This window comes from Vanellus vanellus (genome assembly GCF_965231255.1).
Source record: "Vanellus vanellus genome assembly, chromosome: 17".
Taxonomy (NCBI): domain Eukaryota; kingdom Metazoa; phylum Chordata; class Aves; order Charadriiformes; family Charadriidae; genus Vanellus; species Vanellus vanellus.
Window position 1 is genome coordinate 6,385,048 of NC_138922.1, and position 20,248 is coordinate 6,405,295.

Genomic DNA, 20,248 nt, shown 5'->3' on the forward strand with positions numbered 1-20,248 from the left:
ACCGGCAGCTAATAAGAGAGGTGCATGGGACAGACATGGGGGCGCAGGACAGCCCTACCCCCCGAACCCACGATGGGTGCCACTGAGCCGGTTTGTGGCAGGGCTGAGCCGGCACAGCCCCCCAGCAAAGCCCTCCTCAGCGAGAGCGAGCATTGCACTGCATTATCCACTTCATTAATAATAAAAGAGGCAATTTTCTCAACCCTTTAAACTTTTAAAGAGTTCCTGCTTCACTTAGATTGAATTCCCAGCGGCGGGCAAGCCTGGGAGGGATTTCGTAGCCCTGCAACACCACGGAGGTCCTGGTATCCCTCTTTGGTGTACAAAAGGATGAACAGGGGAGCATCACCCCGGTTTGGGAGCAGGGTACGGGCTGTGCATGGCTCTGGGCTGACAGGGAAGGAGCTGTTGGTTTGTGGTCCACAGAAGTCTCCTGCACCACCTTCTCCTTCACAACCCCAAACCCACAGTGGGGCACCGTGCATCCCAATGCTCCAGATGGAGACGATGTGAGGATGGGCGAGGGGACCCCATCTGCAGGTACCCACATTTCTGCATTTGGAGAAAATCTCGCCCCCTCAAAAAAATCTCAGTTTTAAGAACTGCTCTTCCCTGGGCTGGCCCGAAGCCCCGTGTAAAGGGGGTGGCTCCATCCTGCCCACCCGCTCGCCTCCCGCCAGACTCGCCTCTCTCGATGTCGGCTTCCCGCGGAAGAACTCGTGGTTGAGGGAGCTGTGCGGGGGGTTGAAACGTGCCTGCAGGAAAACGCAGCCGTTGGCGATGGCCTCCAGCGGGGCAGGACCCTCGTAGGGGAACCCAAAGCCGATGAAGAGCTGCAAGGGAGAAACCCGCGTGCTGGTGAGCGAACACAGTCAACCCCATAGGAAAGTCTCCCAAATAACCCGCCAGCGTCCCTCTCTGCTGCTCCAGTCCTGCACACCAAGCTTCTATGGCAGCTCCATGCGAGTCAACACCCCGTAGCTTAAATATGCTGAGAACTGCCCCCACGCCATGGCTCAGAGCCCGCTTGTGCAAAGCAATGAGCTGCTCAGGAGCTGCAAGTTCCCCCATGGTGGCTACAACCTTCATCCTGGCCCTGTATGGAAAAATTTGCCAAAGCCATTTGGGCTGGAGAACCAACAGCATTTCCCCCAGACACGGGCTGAAGGCGACGGGGACGTGCCCGCACCCCGCACACTCGCTCTGAGAATCCTGCCTATTTTTATCACAGCTGTGGGGAGAAAAAAAAAACAACAAAACCCCACCCCACTTAGCACTAAATGAATTAATCAGGAAACTTTGCGCTCTGTCCGCGGACAGTCTGCAAGGAGAAACTCATCAGACACATCTTGATTTGAAATGATGTGCTCTGCTCCGCTCCCGGCTAATTAGCTCTGCTGATAGCGCCTGCAAGGCTGGGAGGAGCGCCTCTTCCCCGACCCCCGCCTCCTCCTTTCATTAGAATCATAGAATTATAGAATCGCTGAGGTTGGAAGGGACTTTTGAGATCATCAAGTCCAACCATTAGCCTACCCTGACAAAACCACTTCTAAACCATGTTCTCAAGTACCACTACCCCTTTTTTCTACCCTTTTTTTAAACACCTCCAGGGATGGCGAATCCACCCCCTCCCTGGGTAGCCTATTCCAATGTTTAATAACCCTTTCAGTGAAAAATGTTTCCTAATATCCACTCTAAACCTCCCCTGACATAACTTGAACCCATTTCCTCCCATCCTATCACTTCTCACCAGGGAGAAGAGGTCAGCCCCCACCTCTCTACAACCTCCTTTCAGGTAGTTGTAGAGAATGATAAGGTCTCCCCTCAGCCTCCTCTTCTCCAGGCTGAACGCCCCCAGTTCCCAGTCGCTACTCATAAGACTTGTCCTCCAGACCCCTCACCAGCTCTGTTGCCCTTCTCTGGACACGCTCCAACACCTCAATGTCCTTCTTGTAGTGAGGTTTTATTATTTATTATAATTAGGTTTTATTTCTCAAGGCAACTGAGTCCTCGCTGCTGGCTGGTTAACAGGGGATGGGGTCCCGCGGACGCCCCGGCTGGCTCTCGCTCACCTTCGCCTTCCTCAGCAGCTGCTGAAACTCGTGCTGTGGCAGCAGCCCGTGGTTCTTCACAAACGCCGGCACCTCGGGAGGCCTCTGCGTCTCGTAATAAACCGTGCCGTGGATCTCCATGTACTTGTTGAGGATGGCCAGGAACTTCTCCTTGCCCTGGGGAGGAAGGCAGAGGTGTGAACTGCACCTCCACACTTACAGGGGGAGATTTAACTTTCAAACCACCGTCCCGGAGCACCTGCGCTGCTTCAGCCCAATCCACAACATTGCAAAACCTGCACCCTGCCCTCCGCATCCCTTGGACACACATCCTGGACTGTCCCAGGCTCCCAGTGAGCCCGGGCGGCTGCGGGATCCGGCACCCTGAACATCGGCACCTCCAGCCCCTGCCTTCCCTGCCACCTCCACGGGCAGCTTCCACCCTGCAGCTGCTGAATTAAAGGTTTCAGGGGACGCAGTTTGCAAAGACCAGAGCTTGCTAATGGCCTCTTATTCCAACTAATAAGTCCCCAGGATTCTCTCACTAAGGTCTAATCCTGTTTCTCTACCTGGAAAATCAAGGGGGTCATGAGTTTTTCTCTTTTGCAGGCTTTCCTCCTTTCGCTCTCCAAAGCAGCCTTCCGTTTTAACAACTTCTCTACTGCAGAACGTTTTTGCTTGGAAAAACCACAAAGGGACTACTATCCTTTGGATGCTGTGTTTACAGCTTGTTCCAGTGCTGCAATAGGCCCCAAAAAAGCAGAGAGCAGGAGGAATAAGGAAGTATAAATGGAGAATTTGAGAAAACACTATTATGTTCCCTTAAATGCTCTCTGAACACTGCGTTTCTGGCCTCAGTCACACATCCTTGGACTTCTTTAAGGCTAAAAACAAGGGCTTTTGGTGACATGAGACCACAAGGTGAAATCCTGGCCATGGTGGCACTAACACCCAATTCAACACTGTTTTGATATCAATTCCCTAATGCAAAGGGCTGGGGGAGATGGGAGTGAAACACAGCTTAAAGTCCCTGAGTAGCGCTGGGCATCACCGAGCATCATCGGGGGGAAACAATCCCCAAAGCCCCCTGCACGGTGAGGTGGTGGCACAGGAGACCCCCTCCATCACTCCATCCAAGCACTACGAGCTGCTTCAACCTCTGGAAGCCGGGCAGCAGCCTGATGAGAACAGCTTCTCCCAGCTTATTAAAACTTTGGTTCCTGTTGCAAGGCGGAGGCGAGACGTTCAGAGGGGTTAGGAAATGAGAAATAATGGGAAGGTAGGTTTAATGAAATGTTTCTAAATATCAAAAAGATCCTGCTCTGGAGAAGGCGCTTGGTCCACGGCTTGCAAATAAGCACCCAGCTCCAGAAGATGGAGTTGCTCTTTTCCTTCCAAGACCTCAAAATCACTCAAAAATAAGGAAAAGCTCCTCTACCCCCTTATTTTATTACACAGGGTGGCACAAGATGCGAAGCAATGCCCAGGCAGCCTGGCCTCAAGGAACAACCACCAGCAAGAAACAGCCCCAGCCCCTTCACTCAGTATTAAATTACCCCAAATATGCAGTTTGGGGGAAACTGATGTTGTTTGTGAATTCTGGATAAAAGGAGCAAACGTTCATAGTCCTAAAAGTTGTGGAAAATGTCAGTTCTGAGGTTTTAACTCTCTTTAGTGCCTTCCCAAATTAACCTAACTAAGCTGAAATGAAACTTTTGGATAAGAAAGAGGGGAGAAATGGTAGAAAAAGACAATGAAATGTTGTAGTTCCCCTAAAATGAAATTTAGTGGGTTTCAGTGGGGTTTTGTGGAGCTCCCGAGCTACACGGATGCGAGGGGGGGGGGACTTTGCTCTCAGACATGGCGGGTGATGGAAAAACCACAAACACCCATGAACAGGAGAAGATGGCATGGCCAGATCCTGGCCCACCACAGGCATCCCTGCGAGGGCAGAGCCAGCAAATCAGGAAAGGTGGAGACAGGGAGGGAATACAGCCCCCAGCTGCATCAACCCGCAGCAATCCCGGCAGCTCGGGAGGACCGAGCCCACGACGAGGCAAAGTCAACTCCAGCAAAACCTTTTCTCTCATGAGAAGATGAACAGAGGTAAAGCCCAGCAGCAGCTGGTGTGGTACAGTACCTGCAACTGGAACAGCCCCAGGTGGTGCACAAAGAGAACAAAAAATAGAAATAAATGAAGAGACAGTGAGAATTAGCTCCTTTTTTTAAACCCTGGAAGGAAAAGCAGCTGGCCAGCTCTGGGTAAGAGAGAGGGGAGAATACACGTCCCCTGGCCACGACAGGAGATGCAGGGGGGATGTTATTGTTGTTTTTTTAGCTCACTGGCAGAGCAGTTTGGGGCTGGGGGAAGAGACTGAAGGGTTTTACCCCGCGTCTGGTGGCCTAGAGGAGGCCTCAGCCAGGAGGCACCAAAGGTGGCTGAGTGTGGGGTCCCAGCAAGGACCAGCACCGGCCACCACCGAGGATGGAGTGAGATCCCTCCTGCCGCTGCCCACCCCTCTCCCCCGGGGCATTCCAGGCACGGGCGGGCAGGAGGGCAGCATGACCCCCTTTCACAGCACACCTGAAAGCAGAGACAAACCATCCCCATCACAACACAGGAAATCACCTAACAGCAATCATTGCAATTAATACACAAAATCACTGGTATGAAATGCTCAGCCTAAGCAGCCTGTTGGGAGGAAGCATCGCGTAGAGCAAAGAGCTGGGGACGGGGTCTCACCAGCCTCTGCCCTGTTTGCTCAGAGGCGCTGGACATGTCACACCACTGCAGCAGCCTCAGCTTCCCCTCTATGAAGGGCACAAGGAGGCTTCTTTACGAACACCCCAAGATCTGTGCCTCAGAACATTTGGGGAAAGAGCCAGTGGCTGCTGCTACCCCCCAGCTCTGCCTACGACTGCCCCTGCCCGCCGGGGTGCTCCCTGAGGACACCCACCTTCCAGATGCTGGCCTCCTTCCCGTACACCACCGCCATGCTGCTCACTTTGTTGGACTTGATGAATTGCCTCTCCGTCTTGTTGAGCTCCTCCGACACAAAGCCCATGAAGGAGTTGTCGGGGGTGTGAGCTGTGGACACCAAGGGGAGAAGACACGTGGCTGGACAGATGTTTTCAGGGACCTCATCAGGGTGGAGGATGCAGCCCCATTGCAGCATGGGGGCTGAGACGAGCCCGGCCTTAGAGCCTTGCTGGAGCTTGGAGGGAAAATGGTACGAATCCCCATCCAAGCAGCTGATAAAACACAGGCTTTGCAACCAAAACGGTCCCACATTTTACATCCTGGGAGGTGGAAGCTGTTTGACTCCGGCTATGCTGGAGGTCAGCGACCCATCATGGAGGAAAGAGCCAGGTCTCTCTCCCCAGAACGTTTCTAGAGCCCAAGAGAAGGCCAAGCAGATTCAGGGGCTCCTCGCAGGCAGCAAGCAGGCAGGGGAAGAGCCAAGGAGGACAGCATCGCCCATGCATCACCTCCTAAAGGAGGTGAAATCCGCTTCTGCGGTACCCGCGAGCCCCCAAAACCACCCTGCTGTGACCCTGTCCCCCACTTACGGAACATGGTCATGAACTGGGTGGGCTGCAGGTTCCAGTAGCCCCAGTTGGTGCGGTAGCCACGCAGCGTGGCGTACTCCTCATGGTTGTAAGCCGGCTCCGTCCCAAAGGTATCGATGACCCGGACGCGGCACCTGGGATAGGAGACAGGACCCGAGACCTTTGGTTGGAGAAAGTCCCACTGCCAGGGACATCTGGTGTCCTCAGGCAGCTCGTCCCTTGTCTGTTCCCTGAGCAGAGGGCGCAGGAACATCCCAAACAGCCCTTCCCAGCCCACTGCTCCCTCCTGGAATGAGCAATTTCCCCTTGCAGGGCTTTCATCTCCCTGACAGTTGCGAGAATGATGTATCTCCTGAAGACTTGTTAATGCTTTTCCCAATATCCCGGGAACGCTGAGGCAGGCATTACCAGCACAAGACCAAGGAGAGAAGGGGAGCATCAAGCAAGGGAAGAGCAAAACAAGCTGAACGCGAGAGCAAATGCATTTATAATAAAAGCAATAACACCGCTTGTCATTTTTCTCTCTAATAAAATTGTGCAGGATAGTGGAAGAGATGGGAGAAAACATAATAAATAGCAGGACTATCAGCACTAAATTAAATCGCATATTTTCCTGGCTGGTGATGTACCGGGGATGATGACATTTGTCTTGATGCCGAAAGAGCCAGGGACAGGGCTCTGCTTCTTGCAAATAGAAGAGGCTCGTGCTTCCCTCCGTGGTGTGGCCATCCCTGGCTGCAGGTACGATGCTTGGAAGCACACACATCCCACAGGCACGTGCGGTGGTTTGGTTTTTTTTTTTTACCAATTCGGTCTCTTCTAATGAGGTTTTATCTTAAACACGTGAGACTCCAGAGCGAGCAGACCGCCTCTCGCCACAGCACCGGGGGACACAGCCCGGCAGCAGCTGGCAGAGCCAGGCAAAAATCAAAGGTGTAATCAAAGGGTCTGACTCCTTGGATGTGGGGGCTGTCCTTCGAGGTCATCAGCATTAGTCTTTGCTTGCTAATTAATGAAATGGAGAGTAAGAGAAGGGGGTGGCTTTGCTTACCTGTATTTCTTAAAGGAGAGCCCCATGTGCTGCTTCATCTGTTGGAGACCATGGTAGTCGGTGTAAATCAGATCGAAAGGCAAAGGATTGGTCAAGGGGCAGTTTCCCCGTCCCGGTGGCACCCCTAAGTGACTGGGGAGAAGCAGGAGGGACTGATCAGCCTCCCAGCACCACAAAAGCCCTGCCACACAAACACTCATTTCCCGGCCCAGTGTTTAACAGGGGCCACCAACCACCTCCCCAGTTGATGGAGGGGGAGGAAGATTGCTCTCCTCTCCCCAGCCTTTATTTATTGGACCAAAAAATGGAGGTTCTGAGGAGTTCTGGTCCTTCCCCATCTTTGCACCTGCTCCAGCCCAGTTCCTGCTCCTCACACATGGCTGATGAGGCGTTTGCACAGCATTCCCAGCCAGGGCTCACCAGCATCTCATTCGATACACGCACTTCCCTGTATCTCTCTTGTCGGAGACACCAGATTTCGTTTGCTTTCATTGCAATCACATCAGTGACAGACTTGTAAGGCCACATCTTCCCCCTCCTCCCTGCCTGCAAGGCTCCCAGCTTAGCCTAAATCTCCCTGTTCCCAGTCCCATATCCCTCCCAGTGCAAACACCACGCACTGTTTCTCTTACTCCAGTCCTTACAGGTACCCACCACACCCCACAGCACCCTAGATTCTCCTCGATGTTGGTGGCACTGACTGTCCTTGGATGTTGTGCACATTTCATTAATATTTCTGACTTTTTTTCCCCATTTATGAAATAGTTCAATAAAGCCAGGGCAGTCAGACCCTGCATCCCGCTCAGTGGGTTTTCAGCCAGTTCCTTACAACAGCCATACTCGGCCCCTCTTCCCTCCAGCAGATAAAATGCATTACGAAAATCCAGATAAACTAGATCAACCGCAATCTCTTTATCAAGATCATCAGTTACCTTGCTGCCAAGGTGATACGTGATTAATCTGGCATGATACAAGGCTGGTAAACCTGCAGCATGTCTCCTTCCATTTTCAATTACCTCTGTGAAGTGATGAATCCCTCTCTCCAAAGCTGTTTCACTAAATGTACCACTGATGTCAGCCTGACAGCCCATCTGCTCGTCTGGACCGTGTTTCCTCCTTCTCAGAAAAAAAGCCAGCTTGTGACACCTTCCAGCTTCAGCAGGTTTCTCAAAAATCCTCGTTACGTGTACTTGTGATTTCTGACTGCCAGTTTGCTCAGAAATACAGATGATCCACCTCTCACTTTCAATGTTCTTGTACTTTTTTTCCTCTTAAAGACAACAATTCCTCATCCTCACACCCCCATCACCCCACTCACAATCAAAGACCAACATGGAAAACTGAAGCATTGAGCTGATTTGGTCCACTCAGGCTCTGCCCCACTCCCACCATAAAGTTGCCCCCCTGTTTCATTTTCAGTCCTTGTAAGAGGGATGAGAAATTTATGTTTTATTTAGCAAGTCTGAGCTCAGACAGTGTGAAATCTCACCCTTAGCTCCTGCCTGCTAAGATGCCTGTCTTTGTTTTCTTATGGGCTCTTCACTTACTCCTAGCACCTATTTGGAGACAGGAATTTATCCCAGTCATCCCTATAAACATTGCGCCTTTTCTTAGGAATAAAAGGTCCAGCCAGGTTTTAAATTCCTGGGCTTTGAAGCCCTCACTCTGTGACCTCTCTTACTGGTTCTCCTCATCTCTTTGTGCACTTCCCCTTCTGAACCTGAGAATCCTCTTTCCAGCCCTACCTGGATCTTCTCTGTTGCTCAGCTGAAGCTGGAATGGACTCGCAGTCCAAGGGTCTATCCTCCAAGGAGCCTGGAATTCCACAAGGTCCTCATCCCTTGCCCAGACCTACGACTACACGCAGCATTTCATCTATCCATCCCATGGCTGTTTGCCAAGGAAAACAATGGCTCTCCCACCCGGGGAACAGCCAATTTATGCAGTTGTCATAAGCATTTGCTCTCCAATCTCTCACTAGTCTTCACCAACAACATCAGAAGGGTCATATGTAGCCAGTGAAATTTGTTGGCCGTTATAGCTACGATAAAGGGCTCTTGGTCTGCTCCTGGCCATATCTTCCTCTTCTGATACAGCTGGCAAGCTCTTGAGCATTGGCTACCAAGATCCTTCTTCCAGCCCCATCCCGACCTGCGAGCGGTGAAGGGTCATCCCAAACTCCTGACCATGACCGTGACTCCAGAAAGCGAGTAAACATGGAACCACACCGCTCGCCAAAGCCAGGAAAACCACAGATTTTTCAATTTAAGGCGAAGAGCTGTGTTTGCCACTGCTTCATTGCTCTTGTCACAAGGAATATAAGTGTCAGCTCAGGGCAGGCCGGCCGGGTCAGCCGCAGGGGAAACAGGCGGCAGTTTTGTCACGTTTCTGCACAATTTTACATGACATGGCTGATTGGGAAGATGGCAGGAATAGAAAGGTTCTCACCTCCAACAGCCGCCCCAGTATGAGAAATGGGGTATCAGGGAGACCCGCCCCTCCCACAGAGGCTGAAGCAGAAAGGGAATTTTTAAGCCAGTAAAAACCCCTGGGATTTTATAGAGATGCAATGCTAAATATCGCACGTACTCACATACCTGCTGCTTCTTCCCCAGTCCTCAGCCAAACGGCAATGCTGATTTACACCGATCCGGCTCTGCAGTAGAGCAATTCAGCTGATCCATCAACCTTGCATTTAACTAAAAATCCCCAAACCGCAACACTTCTCTTGCACCATACCCCATCCTCTAGCTGGTACGCATCCCACAAGCCACTGCATTACAAAATCATCCGTAATTTTAAAAAGCCCTAACCAAGCTTGACAAGGGGCTGCGGGAGACGGCAATTAGTGTATCTCGCACTGAAGCCTCCAAAAGTCTTTCCATCAGTTAGGCAGAGCGGGTCTGGCTCCCCCAGCTCCCCCTCATCACCGCGATCTGCCGCATGTCCCCTCTCCGGGCGTTCGGCACTTGCCACATCCATTTATTCTCCCAGCACCAAGGCTGCGGGGCAGGAATAGATCTAAAAGCCGGACTGGTGTCTTTGAAGCAGAACATCTCTCTCATTTATCCCCTTTATCCTTCCTAAACACTTCATAACCACTGATTTTAATATTCCAATCATGCAAATCCAGGCTGCACCTCCGAGGTGTGGGGGCATTTTTTTTGCGTTCCTCCTTATTTAAACATTCTTTATTCAAGCTTTCATCATTTGCCAGTTAAGTCAACTAATTTTCTACTAAACCCAATTTCACTCATGGTTGGAGTGAAATTTCCCTGATTTTTCCTCATGCCATGTACTATTAATGGCGCTTGAAATTACGCAAATAAAATTGATGAGCGCAAACACCGCCTTCTCAGCCAGCACAGCCCAGAGATTTGTTTTTGGAAACCGCTCCATCCCAGCTCCTGGAGAAACCTCCCCTCCCAGACCAGCCAAGGATGGCCACCAGCTCGTGCCCAGGCTCGGCACCTCTGGAGCCCTGGCAGGTGACCCGATGGCTTGTCCCATCCCGACACCAGGCATTAGTGCCTCAGCTCAGCCCTTGTGCCTCTTCGGGAGAGAGCAGCCGGAGCGGATTCAATCCAAGCGGATGCAAGCGCCGAGCTCGCCCCTCCACCAGCTGCCTCCACCAGCTGTGCCTACTCCAGAATAAATCTACAGCAGCTTCTTGTCCTCCTATTTTCCCCTTATAGGTACTTTAATCAACCAGGGGATGCGTTCCCTTCCCGAGCGTGGTGCGGGCTCTCTGAAATCAGATGACTGCGGGGTTATCTTTACATCCCATTGACCTATTTTCAAATTAACCCAACGTTTCCTTCCACGTTATCACTCCCGGGGCTGAAAAGTCCAGCACTAAATGGATCTCGTGGGCATCTGCTGACCGGCTGGGCCAATATCCTATATTATATTTAATTGCATTTTCTCTGCCTGCATCTGCTGTCATCAGCAAGGCAGACTGCAGCAGGGGAAATGGAGGAGGGCTTCTGTCCTTTCTGCTCCCTTGGTTTCTCCCTGTCTACAAGAGCCCAGCAAGCACAGGGCTGTTATCTGGGGGATGAAAGGTGCCAGAGCTGAATCCCAGTGGCTCCCGGAGGTCTGTGGTAAGCCCATCATGAGCAATTTAAAGTGCAAACCGGAGCCCGTGAGATGAACACCCCACCGCCTGGCCTCAGCTCCCAGCTCTCCCTCCTGCTAGAAGGGGCACAATGACCCAAAAGCGAAGTTTTTCAAGTAATTACAGTATGCTGTTTAAGCCACCTGCAATAGTTTTACTTGTGCGAAGCGCCTCTGGGCTGTTTCTCTGGCCCATCATCGATCCTGCGCGACACAGCCCTACTTGGCCGGGCCAGGGGAGGTTCAGCAATCGATTTATTTATTTTCGAGTTTCAACAAAGACCTGTTTTCCCATCATGACAGGACACAACACTTGCTGGAAACCTTTGCGTTACGTTCCCAGAAGACAGCTAATACCGAGTTGTCACCGTTCAGCTGAGCAGCAGCAGCTCCAGCAGGTCCGGACAGGGCTCTGCAGGGACATCCCCAGGAAGGCATTTTTTCTGGGCTGCAAAGATAAGTCACGAGGAGTGAAGACTGCTGGAGGCTTTGCATCTTATAAGGGGGTTGAAAGCCTCCAGAAATGGGGAGTCAACAGTCCTGCGGGGCTGAAGGGTTTGATCCAGGGGCTCCTGGTTGGACTATCTCCGGGTGTGCTGAAACCTCCATCCTTGCCAGCCCAGAAGGGCTCTGGGCCCCCGCAGCGAGGATCAACCCTATATAAATTACCCAGCGATTACTACGGTTACGATAACCTGTATGTGACACAGCAGAGGTTTCTGCAGTGGCAAAGAAGCCAGCGAGCGAGTCGTCATTTGGCTACAAAATAAACACATTTCACGAAGGAGCTCAATTTAACAGCTGGGTAATTTCTGCTAATTTACGCACCTTCCTCTTCTACAAAATGAAGCCCTCAAAGGTGGAAGAAGTCCCTCCCCACCGCTCCTCGCCACGGCAGGGCGGCTCATCCCCGATCCTCTCCTGGCTGCTGCCAGCAAAGCTCCGAGCCGCCTCCTCAGAGGCGCCAGGAAGCTGCTGTAATTAAAGAGAGCAGCTTTTGCAGTCTCCTTTCAACGTACCTGGCTTTTAACTGCGGAACTACACGGTCACAGCTCTGCAAGGAGCCGTACCCGGCTGAAGAGGGGAGGAGGAGCAGAGGAGGTGATGGGATCCACCATCCTCTGGTGAGAGCCACCCACCCGGCCGGGCAGAGTCAGACAGGAGGGTGTCAGAGCAAACAGCTCTTTCTGGTCAGAAATTCAGCAAATAATGAAGAAACTTCCCAAATAATACTTGGGGTCCTCTGGGGAGCAGCAGAAGCTGAGCACTCACATGCTGGCAGCGCCTGGACAGAACCCCAGGGACAGACGGGCTGTTCCCCTGCAGTCCCAACTGCTCCAGCAGCTCAAAATGAAGGGCCAGTTTTAGCCAAATCTTCATGGACACCACTAGAGCAAAACCGATCTGTATCCACTGACATCCCGGACCCCTGCTTACCCCATCCCCTAAGATATTTCTGCTGGAAACACGTCCCAGTTAAACTACGGACTGGAGAATCCAATAAAGCTCAGACACACAGTGGTGTGTCTGGCATTTGTGTAACCTCTTGGTTCAGTCTTCATCACTTCAGTCTTTGTGAGGGTTTGCAGTGGTTGAGTACCCACAACTGGGGCATCACCTTCAGCTCCCACTGAGACCCGTAACCAAACATCCATCCTTCCCAGAGCCCACAGCATCCCGTACGCAACCGCGTCCCAGCATGAACATCAAAGCCTGGCCAGGAAAAGAACAAGCCGGTAACCCTAATAGCTTACAGAAACACTTGTTCTCAAGTAACAGGAACATCTGATGCTACGTTAAAGGCTGAGGTTTCCTCCACCACTGTGGAGCTGATAAATCCCACGGCCACGCCACGCAGCTCCATCAGGACCGCACATAACTGGTCACTTCTGGCTGTTTCCACAAGCAATTCCTGGTTCGCCCGCACAACGTTGGGACTATATTTGCCAACTGGCAATGGAAGGTGAAGCCTGAAGCCTGGGCATGGCACGGGTTTTCATGTTCAGATGCAAGACAGAAAGACGGCTTCTATCTGCTAGAAAATAATTAGAAACGCCTTCATCTGGACATTGTGTTTCCATTTGAATGACCCTTTTCGCAGCCTGAATACACCTCGGTGACTGTGGAAAGCACAGGAAAATAGCAGCTGTAATTAAGTATGTGCCAGGCAATGAGGGGAGAGCGGTGGCAGCGGGAGCTGAGCCTTGTCCCGCTGCGCTGCTGGCTCTGCCAAGGTGCCAGCCCTGACACAGCCCGGCCACGCCACCCCAGCACCCAGAGAGCGCTCGTTACCCAAACCACACGCTGGCCACAGCTACTGCTCAGCAGCGAAAGGGCTGCCAGCAAGGGATACAAGCACGTGCTTAAAATTAAGTGCCTTGCCAGGCCCGGTATTAGGAGTCCAGAACTTGACACCAGAGCAATTAAGCTCCAAGAACACTTTGTAAAGCCCTGACCCCACGAGTCATCAAATCCTGTTGTCTTCGACTTTCTGTCCTGCCTTATGAGCAGTTAATTTCAAGGGGGGCATTGCAAAAAGCACCTTCCAGCGTCGCCAAGATCAATACACTCCATGGATCCAGCAGCACGCAGCACCACAGCCCTGTCCCCTTGTGCCTCTCCCTTGGCCCCGCCAAAGCAGCCGGAGATGCCAATATGACCATTGCCACGACCTAAGGATGGGACTAGGGGCTGGAGGTCCCCACAGCGCCTGTTGTGCCCCTTCTCCTGGGGGGAAAGGCTGAGCACATCCCTCCCCGCGTGCCCCTGGGGCACGGGTGCTCCGGAGGAGGAGGTTCAGCTCATTGCGGCTTTCGCTCCGCAGGCACTGCTTGTAATTTTCCAACATCTACTCATAAGTTGCCTCATTAACAACCCAGCTCAGGTCTTTCAGGCACTTCCCACTCCTTCCCTACCGCGCAACACACACACACACACACGCACCAGCCTTGATTCTCACTTCCCTGAAACCACATTTTGGCTACCAGAGCAGCACAAAGGGTTCTTCAGCAAGAATAAAGCGTTTGCGTTCAGATTTGAGATGTTTCTTCCCTCCAGGTCGATTTTGCCACACGTGCCCAGAGATGCTTTGCACCATCCCCCCGATAACCCCCTGCTTCACCCCTTGCCTCTCAAGACGTATCAGAAGCAGCTCCCAAATTCACTGGGAAATGCAAAAGATGACAAACACCTGCACTTGGTTTGATCACAGGGGAAAAATTAGCCTCTGGTAGGACACGGCAGTGGAATTCACAGGTCTTTAAGGTCTACAGTGGGCAAAAGATAAGGTAGTCTTGGAAAAGGCTGAGAGAGTTGGGTTGTTCAGCCTGGAAAAGAGAAGGCTACGGGGAGACCTTAGAGCCCCTTCCAGTACCTAAAGGGGCTACAGGAGAGCTGGGGAGGGACTTTTTACAAGGGCATGTAGTGATGGGACGAGGGGGAATGGCTTCAAACTGGAAGAGGGGAGATTTAGATTAGATATCAGGAAGAAATTTTTCACTCTGAGGGTGATGAGACACTGGCCCAGGTTGCCCAGAGAGGTTGTGGCTGCCCCATCCCTGGAGGTGTTCAAGGCCAGGTTGGACGGGGCTTGGAGCAACCTGGGCTGGGGGGAGGTGTCCCTGACTATAGCAGGAGGTGGAACTGGATAATCTTCAAGGTCCCTTCCAACCCAAACCATTCTGTGATCCTACGAAAAGCAGGGCTAAGCTGGATGGTGCCTAGCCGAGCCATGGAGCACACCTGCAGGTCCCCAGAGCTCCTTGGCATCGCTCCAGATTAGCACTGGTCCCCCAAACCAGGAGAAGAACTGTTCAGCACCCCTGCTGTTCACCGCTTGGCATCTGCTGCTCTCCCCGTTGGAGCTCCCCGGCATGGAGAGGTGCCCAGAACACCGCGGCCATGCTCCCTTTTTACCCCCAGTCCTCCATCACCAGTTTTCTTGGACAGGGGACTTACTTTTCCTCCTTGTTTGCCTGGTCCCCAGCATTCAGGCCCAATCCAGAGCCCCGCCTCAGGGACTGCTGCGTTGTAATCAATATGGATGCTAATAATGAACAGCTCTCAGATAACTACCGGCTGAAGTACATGCAGCCAAACCTTCCAGTGATCCCTTGCCAATGATCAATACACATAGAAAAATCAGCTCAGAAATTTGAAGAGACAAAAAACAAACCAAGAGAGATGTTATTCCATGCTGAATAATTGATGGGCGCCAGCCTTTGCTCCGGGAAGGCTGTGCCGGGCGGGAGCTGCTACAGCTCCGAGCCCATGAAAGGAGCAGGGGGTGCCAAAGCAAAATAAACAAAAAGTGGACTCAACATTTCACAGTGCTGGAGCAAAATATCCTCAAACCCACCCCGACACTGGTGCCTGCCCTGCTGCAAGCTCAGCAAGAGACACCTGGGACAGGATAGGATAAATTTGGGCCTGGTCTCCAGCAGGACAAAGCTTTGCTGCTTCAGGAGGTTCCACGGGGGCAGGAGAGATAAGAAACCAGAGTACTTGGGCTGACCCTTCCATGGTGACATGGCTTTAGCTCTGCTTCATCCCCATACCCCAGCTCCAGCCCCTCGCGCACACCCGGCTCTCTGCGTCCCAACCCCTGCCCAAAGCTGTGGCTACAGGCAAAGTCCCCTCCAGGCTTTAACGAAGATCCCAAGATTAACTATTAGCACAACTCATGTTTAATTACACACATTCTGCTAAGCCTCCCTCTCACTCGTGGTTGGGCGAAGGCTTATCCCAGCACCCCTCAGAGCCACCACTAACGTCACACCAGCATGATGGTAGGGATGCTCTGAAAGGTCTGCAAACACTGAGCAGCATTGCTGGCACTGCTCGGGGGGGAACCTCTGCTCCCCTGCCAACACCCACGTTACCCCATCTCTTGATGGGCTGCAGGAGGGCCCCAGCGAACACTGGACTTGGTCTCCAAAGGGACAGAGGGGACCCAGCTATAGCCCCAGGTCCTGCCCCTGCTCACCACAGCCCCATCAACGTGGAGGTGAACCCACGACGTGGGTGTCCAGCATTTAAAATGTCATCAAAGCCAGGCACAGGACACACGCTCGAGGAGATGGGGACAGTTTCTATCGCTGGGACAGACAGAACTGTAAGATGTGCAGCCCCAGCCCGGCTCACTCACTCCCCGTCACAGATACTAGGGAAAGAGATGGAGCTGCTGTTCCCAGACATCCCAGGGGACACCTCCAAATCCACATCAGAAGAGGAGGTCTCATCACGGCCAACTGATGTGGAAGCTCCTACGCCGCTGAGAAAGGTGAAATACTGCGGGCAGCAATACAGCTCTCTCCAGAGTTACTTGCAGAGGGAAATGGATGCTGTAAAACCCCCAGTAAGACTCAGCCAGTTCCTTCCCCTCATTAAATGACTACTGTGAGGCTCTTCATTAAAAAACACAAACAAGAACCACACAACAACAACATAACCCTCCCAGCCATTAACTTCTTTCATCCTGAGTACACAGATATTATTTAGCACGTCAATTTAGCTCAGCATGCCACGCGGAGACCACCGTGATGCCTGCCCGCCTCTTTGAGAAGCTGCTGCCTTTTGCATTAGGACCAGGATTATTTTTTTGAGTTACTTAGTCAGGAGCTAATTCTGTTTATTAATTCTGAATGCCGCAGGGGCTGGGTTAGGGTTTTTTTGTTGGTTCCCCCCCCCCCCCCCGGGTGTTGGTTTTTTTCACTCCCTTTTCAGAATGGTCCATTATGCAGCCAATGTTGGCTTAGCATCTCCCAAAATCTGGCCAGTCCCCGAGGCAGCTCCAGGCTTTTCTCGGTTTATCACCCATCCTAATTTGCATTTTTCCTGGCACTTGCCCTCCACTTCAGATGTCTTGTAGGAGGTGAGGAAAGCTTGTGAGGTTACAGGAGGCAGCAGCGTCAGCCCGGTGATAACAGAACTGCATCAGCAGAGGAACACAGCACACCGTTATCTTCTCCCTCTTACTTTTTCCATCTAATATTGGTCCCTCTTGGAGACAGACTGCTTCCTAGACATGCTTTTAGGGTGGCCCGGTGTAGCTATTTAGACGTTCTCACCCTGCATCACCCTATATCCCACAGCAGCATAAAAAGCCTGTTCCTCTGCGGGAAGTGGCCCAGCAGCAGCAAATTCCCCCCGAGCCCTGGAAGCCACCACCAAGCACCTCCTGAGGAGGGACCTCTTGGTGGCTGCCACCCCCCTGCAAGGGATGCAGGCTATTATTGGCAGCCGCCCCAGCGGTGGAGCAGGAAGGGGGGGAAGGAAGGAAGGAAGGAAGGAAGGAAGAAAAAGAGCACAGTCGCTGCTCAAACAAGGCTGGTGAAGCCACAGGGGCTGAGGACAACCATGCACGGTGGGAAGAGCCAGCAACCTGCAGGACACCTGCATCCTGCAGCCACATGGCCACCAGCCCGGCAGAGAGCATCCCTGGGGAACGTGGAGGGTAAAAGGGAGCCTTTCCCACATCCAGCCCTAGGCAGGCATCAGGGGACACGGGTGATGCTGGGTGCTGACAGCAATTAATTCCACTCAGGTCCAGCACCAGGACCACAGGGCAGAGCCCTGCCACAGGCATCTCCACATCAGCCCCGTGCAAAGCTCTGCCACAAAGCCTGAGTTCGCACCAGTCCTCCACGCTTTCCTGGGAAGCAGAAGGGATGGGAACGATCGCAGCCGTGGTTTGCGCCCACCCAACACTTGCACCAGCTCAGCCCAAGGTGCAGGTGGGGAAAAGCCACCCCTGAGCCTTTGCAGATCTTGTGCTTTCACGCAAAACCTCAATGCAACCCACACATGCACCAGGGGCAGACCCTCTCGGGAGGGACCACGCACCCGCAGCACCGCAGCACCCACCTCTGAAGGTCCTTCAGGGAGACGGTGACCCTCAGGCTGTGTCCCAGGAGGAAGAGGGCAGCCAGGATGTCAGCCCACTGCACCATCTCGCCCAGCGGGCCCCCCTTCAGCACCCGCGGACTGAAAACATCCCCCGACTCCTCTGTCAGGAAGCCAATATGGATCAAGATCTGGAGAGACAAGGAGAGGGGTCAGTGCTGGGAGAAGAGGTGCTGGGGGAAAGGGACAAGTTAGGTTTTACAGCCCAAAATGATTTATGGTCCCTGATTCCCTCCAGCTCCTTTCGCAGGCTGTAATTACTCAGGGAAATCACTCGGGTGTAAAGACAAGTGATCTATGTCCAATTAGCAAAGACCCAAGAGTCAGAGGCTACCGGCTCCCATCGACAGGTGCTCCGTATCTTGGGACCAGGCCCACATTTCCGATGTACATCAGGATCCATCCCAACAACCAGAGCTGGATCTGGGGACTAGAGCACACTGGGACCGAAGAGCAGGGCACCGCAAAAACACAAAGGGGAGGGCCAGCAACCTGGGAACCTCTGTGGAGGAGACGTGCCAACCCCCCTGCCCTCCACCAGCATCAGCCTGCCAGCTGGACATCATCTCCTACCCACCAGGACCCATCTCCAAAATTCACCCCATCATTCAGCAACGCCAGTCCTGCAATGTCCGGAATGCATGCGGAGTCACGCTCATGGACCACAGACCGACCCTGCAGACACACGTCCTTACATAAATGAATTTTCCTCCCAGCCTGCTCACATCCCAGCTGTCTCTGCTCCCCGTGTCCCCAATGGCTCAGCTTTTCCATGACTTCCCCCCCGTGCCATTTCCTCGTACGTGTTTCTGGTCCCTTTGTTGGCCCTTCAGCTTCTGCTCGAGGCGCAGAGCCGCCCGCAGCCACTGCTGGGCCAAGTGCCGGATCCTCTTCTTCATGAAGCTGAGGGACTCCTTGCCCGTGCCGATCAGCTCCAGGAGGCGAGCCAGGTCGCTCTGGAAAGCTGCCTAGGAAAAGAGCACGCTCTGCGTTTCAAGCGTAGGGAAAGCCGCCGCGAGAGGAGCCCCTGGGCTGCTACGGGGGCTGGTGGAGGTTTGCCCATCACACCTGAGGAGCCATGGGTCCTTCCCAGATGGACAGCTTCCCCTAGTGCCACCAGACCTGACACCAGAGCCACTTAATACACCAAATCCAAGGGGTCCCGCTGCACCCAGAACATCTTGTGACATCCCAGATTCCTCGGCACAGGAGAGACATGGACCTGTTGGAGCAGGTCCAGAGGAGGCCACAAAGATGCTGCGAGGGCTGGAGCCCCTCTGCTGTGAGGACAGGCTGAGAGAGTTGGGGTTGTTCAGCCTGGAGAAGAGAAGGCTCTGGGGAGACCTTAGGGCCCCTTCCAGTACTCGAAGGGGCTTATGAGAAAGATGAGGACAAAATTTTTAGCAGGGCCTGTTGTGATAGGACAAGGGGTAATGGTTTTAAACCAAAAGAGGGGAGATTCAGACTAGATATAAGGAAGGAATTTTTTACACTGAGGGTGGTGAGACACTGACCCAGGGTGCCCAGAGAGGTGGTCAATGCCCCATCCCTGGAAACATTCCAGGTCAGGTTGGATGGGGCTCTGAGCAACCTGGTCTAGTTGGAGATGTCCCTGCCCATGACAGGGGGGTTGGACTAGATGGCCTTTAAATGTCCCTTCTGACCCAAACCATTCTGCAATTCTGTGAAAACCCACGTGCGGCATTGGCTTCAGGAACATTGACTTCCAGAGGCTTGGAGCCATCATCTCCCCCACGCCCCCCGCCAGGACGCCTGCTGCCCCCACCTTACCTGCACCCGGGGCAGAGGCGGGGGGGAAGGCAAAGCGGCCGTCCGGTTTCGCCAGGGCAGGGGAGGGCAGAACCACTCGACTTCGCTGAGGTAGATGAGGAATGAGCACTCGGTGCCGTCCACGCCAAAAAACGCATAGCAGGGGTCAGAGGTCCACCTGGCTCTCATCCACTGCGAGGGGGCACAGAAACATGTGGGGCTCTTCCTCCGGCCGGGAGGGGATGCGGCAGCCTGGCGAGCTGGCCCTGTTATGGGCAACCTCTACTCTCCATCCCCTTTCTCCAGCTGGGAGCTACAAATGGAGGGCAGGGGGGGCACAAAGGGCTGCAAACCAGCGCGCACCCAGCATCGGTGCTGATGTTCACCTGCCTGGTGCCTCCAGGGCACATGGGGCAGAGGAAGAGCCAGGAGGGTTTGCTGGGGGCTCCCTGGGTTTCTAAGCACAGGTCCCAGTGCCAACACGTGCCTTCCCTGGGGGGCACAGTCATTAGAAAATGATACGCTACAGGGTTTTCTTCTCATTAGCTTTGCCAGGGAGCGAGCTGAGCTGCTGATCTCAGCGCCCCGGGCGCAGCAGGGCAAGGGGACAGAGCCACCGGCAGTCCCCGAGGATGATTTCACATGAAGGAGAATAACCAGCAACTGTAGCACCGATTTATCATTCCCCCCGCCGAGGGCTCTGGCCAGTCTCTTCCCAATTCAACTATAAAAACAAATCTACCCGGGAGACAGGTTGCTGCGCCCAATATGTAAAACGCAGTGATCA

General features: G+C 53.2%; 1 protein-coding gene across 2 annotated transcripts in view; it reads right to left on the bottom strand.

Moving 5' to 3' along the window:
- Positions 1-20,248, bottom strand: part of MGAT5B (alpha-1,6-mannosylglycoprotein 6-beta-N-acetylglucosaminyltransferase B) — a gene marked incomplete at both ends in the record, with an annotated part of 89,692 nt that overhangs the window by 10,620 nt on the left and 58,824 nt on the right. Inside the window, 8 exons of one of the 2 annotated variants that reach the window (XM_082492367.1) lie at positions 687-833; positions 2,073-2,228; positions 5,009-5,139; positions 5,622-5,755; positions 6,673-6,804; positions 17,653-17,822; positions 18,495-18,659; positions 19,483-19,653. In XM_082492367.1, the coding sequence (XP_082348493.1) occupies positions 687-833; positions 2,073-2,228; positions 5,009-5,139; positions 5,622-5,755; positions 6,673-6,804; positions 17,653-17,822; positions 18,495-18,659; positions 19,483-19,653 (1,206 nt within the window). Of the gene's footprint in view, positions 1-686; positions 834-2,072; positions 2,229-5,002; positions 5,140-5,621; positions 5,756-6,672; positions 6,805-17,652; positions 17,823-18,494; positions 18,660-19,482; positions 19,654-20,248 lie in introns of both variants that reach the window. The other variant, XM_082492366.1, reaches the window with a different exon arrangement.